At 36.5% G+C, this 6,249-nt stretch overlaps 1 protein-coding gene and 1 pseudogene across 1 annotated transcript; one reads left to right on the plus strand and one right to left on the minus strand.

Moving 5' to 3' along the window:
* Positions 1-3,038, plus strand: part of LOC132174243 (uncharacterized) — a 53,868-nt pseudogene extending 50,830 nt beyond the window's left edge.
* Positions 3,039-4,784: 1,746 nt separating this feature from the next.
* LOC132176634 (auxin-responsive protein SAUR78) lies at positions 4,785-5,386 on the minus strand. Its single transcript, XM_059588897.1, has one exon. The coding sequence runs from the start codon at positions 5,354-5,356 to the stop codon at positions 4,970-4,972; it is 387 nt and encodes a 128-aa protein (XP_059444880.1). The 5' UTR covers positions 5,357-5,386; the 3' UTR covers positions 4,785-4,969.
* Between the last annotated feature and the right edge of the window lie 863 nt (positions 5,387-6,249).

The following is a 6,249-nucleotide window of genomic DNA, read 5'->3' on the forward strand; positions in this document are numbered from 1 at the left end:
TGGGAAGGAGAAGAATAGGAGCTCTTCAAGTTCAAGTCTCGTGTTTATTCTTTCCCTTTCTTTTCTTTTATTTTATGAAGATGTTTAACATCAACTCAATGTGTAGCTAATTTAATTAGTAGGGCTAGATTGCAGCCCTAGTTATATTTTGTTAATATTTCAATATTGGTGCCTTTGTGATGATCTTGTTGTGCTATTTAACTTGATTAATACCTACTTGCATGAATTCCTCATATGTGTGTGCTTGATCAACATATGCATGTGGTACGGACTAGTTAGTGGATGGCCGAGTCCTGGGTTTAACATAAGTGACAAAAGTAATCCACACCGGATTCTTGGGTTAATCAACATGAGGAACCGGGAGTATATGCCATGCCCTAGGCCTCATGTGTTTGTCGATTTCCATAGAACATATGCCTTCCTAAGGAACAACTTAGTATAAATCATGCTAAATCCCTTAGGAATAAAAAGAGTTAGAGTATACGGCACGCCTAACTCGTTGCTTAGGGAAATCTATAGCCTTAGGAGTATACGCCATGCCCTAAGGTTGACAAACATTAGATATGCATAACTTGATTAAAGTATTGACATATTGTTATATTAGCTAAATATAATTAGTGGTGGATATCAAAGCCCTATCCTTTATTATCATCACTTAACAATCAATCTTTGTTTCACTTAAGGAATTTATTTTTAAGCAAAATTCAGCAATCCTCGTGGGAATGATCCTGTACTTGCACCATATACTATTATGTTGACCTTGTGCACTTGCAAGTAAAACATACAATTATTTACCTATTAATTTAGGTATATATTTTGACAACAGTTCTCCTGATGTTTTTGATAAATGCTAAAATATTCATATTTTCAGCCCTTAACTTGCATATTTTAATCCTTTGGTTTTAGTTAATTAGGCCATTTTAATTCTTTTTTGTGTTTTTCATACTTTTACAAGCTTTTCAAAGAAAATGAAGTAAAACTAGGTGATTTGGGCTCAAAAGAGAAGATAGAGACAATTGGAGCTCCCTGGTACTGCGATCGAGCGCAATACCCAAGAGGACACAGCATCAAGCAAGCCAGGAGCGATCGAGCACATGGTAGAAGAAGGATCAATCGCAGACTTGCGATCGAGCGCATACGGGCTGCGATCCCGTGCGCAGGAGACACACCAAGTGGCGGCCAGAATGTCCCTCTTTCCATATTAGGGTTTTCCAACTCCAAATTGTAATAGGTCTCAAAACCCTACGAAATCCCTAGGTTTACTACTTTGTCTAAGACTTCTAAAGCCTATAAATCGACCCTTAAGCCTCTAGAATAGATATACTTGGGAATGAGAAGAATAGGAGCTCTTCAAGTTCAAGTCTCGGGTTTATTCTTTCCCTTTATTTTCTTTTATTTTATGAAGATGTTTAACATCAACTCAATGTGTAGCTAATTTAATTAGTAGGGCTAGATTGAAGCCCTAGTTATGTTTTGTTAATATTTCAATATTGGCGCTTTTGTGATGGTCTTGTTGTGCTATTTAACTTGATTAATACCTGCTTGCATGAATTCCTCATATGTGTGTGCCTGATCAACATATGCATGTGGTACGGACTAGTTAGTGGATGGCCGAGTCCTGGGTTTAACATAAGTGACAAAAGTAATCCACACCGGATTCTTGGGTTAATCAACATGAGGAACCGGGAGTATATGCCATGCCCTAGGCCTCATGTGTTTAACGATTTCCATAGAACATATGTCTTCTTAAGGAACAACTTAGTATAAATCATGTTAAATCCCTTAGGAATGAAAAGAGTTAAGAGTATACGCCATACCTAACTCGTTGCTTAAGAAAATCTATAGCCTTAGGAGTATACGTCATGCCCTAAGGTTGACAAACATTAGATATGCATAACTTGATCAAAGCATTGGCAGATTGTTATATTAGCTAAATATAATTAGTGATGGATATCAAAGTCCTACCCTTTATTATCATCACTTCAACAATCAATCTTTGTTTTGCTTAAGGAATCTATTTTTAAACATAAATTCAGCAATCCTCGTGGGAATGATCTTGTACTTACACCATATACTACTATGTTGACCTTCTGCACTTGCAGGTAAAACGTACAATTATTATCTATTAATTTAGGTAATATTTTGCACTACAGTTTTGCCTCTTATTTAGTGCTGCCTTTTGTTTTTCACTGCTAGATGATGGAAAACATGTTCCTACAAGAGGGAGACGTAGTGCAAGTGAAGAATGCCAGCCTAGCAAAGGGAACATATATGAAGCTGCAGCCCCACACCAAGGACTTCTTAGATATCTCCAACCCCAATGCCGTATTAGTCAATTTGCCATTTTCATTTATGCCTTAGCAACAGCCTTGTTCTCTGTGTGCACACGCTCTTGCGCGTGTTAATCTTCATTCGTATCTTACCTCAATGTTCATTTCTAGGTTGGAAAGATCATTAAGGGGCTACTCTTGTTTAACCACTGGCGATACCATCGTGGTTGCTTATAACAATAAGAAGTATTACATTGATATAATTGAAACAAAACCCTCGTCTGCAGTCAGTATCATTGAAACGGACTGCGAGGTTGACTTTGCCGCTCCTCTTGATTATAAAGAACCTGAAAAACCGGCAACATCAGCTCTGTTGAACAAGAGAGAACCAGAAGGTTCTTTGCCTCTTCTTCTTTATTTATTTTTTTAACCTTTCTTTTCGACACTTGCTCGGAAGGTTTGATTATTAACCTCTTGCCTTAAATTCTTTTTGGTATTTCAGTTGAAGACGAGCCAGCCAAAAAGATGGCCAAGACCAGCCCATTCACTGGTTCTGCGAGACGTTTGGATGGAAAACCCTTGACACAATCAGCTGCACCAGCTTCTTCTCCCATGCTTAAGCAGTAGCAACCAGAGGGTCAAAATGGAACCAAGTATTCTAAGTCATCAAATCCTGCCTCACATCAACCCTCTGGAAGGCTTGTGTTTGGTTCAAATGCAAACAAACCTGGAAAGGAAGCACCAAAATTATGTCTTTCTGTCTTGTAATAAAGCTGCCCCATTTATTTATTTTTTTTTGCATAACTGGGGTTTTAGATAGGGATGCAAGTGCCATTAAGAAATATATTTACTTTGGTATATATGTATTTTAGATAAACAGAGCATGACATGATTTTGCAAAGGCTTCCAGTGACCTAATTCAAGGGCTATATATATAGTAGCTATAAATCCTTCTTTACATTAATTAGCTGGACACTGAATATGATATTTCAAAAATCCCTTTTTCCAAACTTTGGTCATTAATGAATTTGCTGCCTTGTTGGTTTGATAAATCTTGGGTTTTGATTACATGCTCATTTGAAAATTTATTGTTGCCTTATTTGTATATTGTTGCCTTGGTGCTTCTGAACCTCAAAGTTGAAGGTTGCTGGCAGTGGTGTTGATTGGAATTTTAACAGCTAAGTAAGCTTTTGAATAGTTAAATGACTCAAATCTTTTGTCAATCATATATTTAATTTATTTAATTTTACTTTTGTATCTCAATATTTAGAAAAAAAGAATGTGCAACATTTTGCTAGAATTTGGAACTTGGAAGCATTGCATTATGTAGCTCTACACCAGTGTTAATGTCTGCTGTTCAACCCCTGCATATCTTATGAATTTCAAGATTTCATTTGCAAATTAAACTTTTTATTTGTTGTACTCACTTGTTTAGTAAAGACTCTTGTCTGTATTTCTTTTTCAAAATGTAAAGTGATTGTGGGTTTTTTTATTTTTATTTTTATTTATTTTATTTATTTTTATTTGATTTGTAATTGCATATCAATATATCATAATGATATTGCAAATATTCATTAGGTTTTTTTTGTAATACTATTTCAAATTTGATATCATGATATGTAATTGTTTTTGGAAAATTTTGGAGTTGTAATTGTAAATGTTTGTCTTGTTAGTTGTAAGTTGTTATGTGGTTTTAGAGAATTTGATTAAAATAAGTTATATGAATATATTTTTAAATTTTTGTAATCCATTATTTTTGTTAATTTTAATTTATTAACAATTTAAAAAAAATAAATATTTTCTACTTTGCGAGCTAGGCGAGCCGGGTACCCAATAAGGGGCTCGGCTCTCCTAAGAGTCGAGCTCGAGCTCGAGCTCGTTCTCGCACAAGGAATTATTCTTGGCAAGTCGAGTCAAGCAGGTGATTTCAAACTCGTCACGAGCTCGAGCCGGGCTTGAACTCGTTAACTATTTTCACGAGCCAAGCTTGAGCAGCCCTGGCTCGCCTAAGCTAGGCTCGTTTACAGCCCTATCTCTACTCTTCACACTCTTATGCTTATATTTTTATTATCATCTTATGATCACATATCTGACTTAGGCATCGAAGGTGGAACGGATGTGAACCCCTCACTTTGCGGCCTTCTACTAATCCTTCCTTTTTCTTTGCAGGGTCTAAGATCAAAGAGCTATCGGGAGTGACAACTGGTCTAACAGTGACAACCAAAATACATCATAAAAACAAATTATAGGTAAATACAATTTACAACCTCAAACCAAACCTATCAAACCACGATTAGACTTTGATTGATGGAAAATGTGTTGTACCTATTCTATGAAACCATGTAAAAAACTGATTACACACATTGAGATTTGGAATAATAAAACAACATCACGCCATTACCAATAAAGCAAGAATTTACGATGCAAAATTTAGTGACTAGAAATATACTTTTTCTTTAAAAAAAAATTAAAAAAAATTGATTGATACAAAAGCTCCCCAAACGGCTCCTCAAGGAAACTTTATTATTACTTTATATGCAAGGATAAAGAATGATGACATAAAACATCAAAAACCCATGAATACACCCATTTCAGGTAATTCGTTGAATGAGCAGTTGGTCCATGAATCCCAACGAGTTGGGTCGACAGAAATGAAAGGAATATAAGAAGAATAACATAATTGGATATTGAAGAAGATCTCAAGAAACATAAAGGTCAGCCAGTTCCTGTAAGGACTCTGAGCCAAGATTTGGGTCGACATTCTCAAGCATCCACAAGAGATGGTCGAAGAGAACCACCTCACAGTTGACAACCAAGACATCATCGTCCCCTGCCTTCTGGTTTGTCCTGTCGATGAGAGCACATATAAGAGGATGTCTTAGGTGGTTGGAGCTAATCACGTACCGCTTTCTGGTGCTTCCCACAAATATAGTTTCATGATGATGATGATGATGGTGATGATGGTGATGATCTTCCCATAAATCTCCCCTTGCGGATTTGGATCTTAGGCTGCTATATGATGAAGATCTCCCCAGTTGCCTTGACAGGCTCTTGCACTTCCTCAGTATCATATTCATCTTCTTCATTGCTTTCTTCTTTCCACAGAGAGAATCAGAAAGATTTGGGAGACTTGACTTACACTCTCACAACTCACAACTCACACAGTTTATAATTATTGCTTAAAGCGCGACAGGGTGGCTGCAACGTCCTTGTTTTCAGCTGCTTCAAATGTGGGGTCTGTTCGCAACCGGCCTTTTTTTTTTTTAACTGACAGGAACAATTCATCTTTTTGTTTATTTTTTATTTTTTATTTTTATTTTTGATGAATTAATGGTGGGGGTGGGGGCTTTTACACACGCAAACCGACCCACACAAGCTCTCACTAGTGAGTGTAGGAGCCCATTGTTTTTCATGTGTAAAATACTTCTTAATTAACCCTCTCAACCAAACAGTTGTTTTTGTTAAAGTCTGACGGACCGACAGTTGTGACACTTGAATTCATTAAACTACAGAAATAAGTTCATGGGAGTAGCTCGCAAGCCACCCCTAACCGAATGTTAATAGCTACGAGCCGCCCATGGTGGCTAAGGAGTGGCTTGCAGCACCCCATTTTAAGTATTAAAACAAGGATATTTTCCGAAGAATATGGTCAAATATGACTTTTTCAGCGAACCATATGGTCAACATTAATGAAAGAGACTAATTATAACAAAATGGTAATGTGATGATTAATTGAAGTGTTACAATTGCCAGCTTATTGAGTTTTATAAAAAAATAGTTGTTAGTTGAGAGGGCTAAATTATATTTAACCCTTTTTTGCATCCTCTCAACGCCCCGAATGGGTAATTAACCCACTCTCCGAGAGATTGTAAAGAGTGATCTATATATATATATATATATATATTCATTTGCTACTCTAAAAGTTGAAGTAGCCCAGGTTTTCCGTTTGGTGGCTTGTTATAAGAAATATGCAGGACAT

The sequence above is a fragment of the Corylus avellana genome, chromosome ca3 (genome assembly GCF_901000735.1).
Source record: "Corylus avellana chromosome ca3, CavTom2PMs-1.0".
Taxonomy (NCBI): Eukaryota; Viridiplantae; Streptophyta; class Magnoliopsida; order Fagales; family Betulaceae; genus Corylus; species Corylus avellana.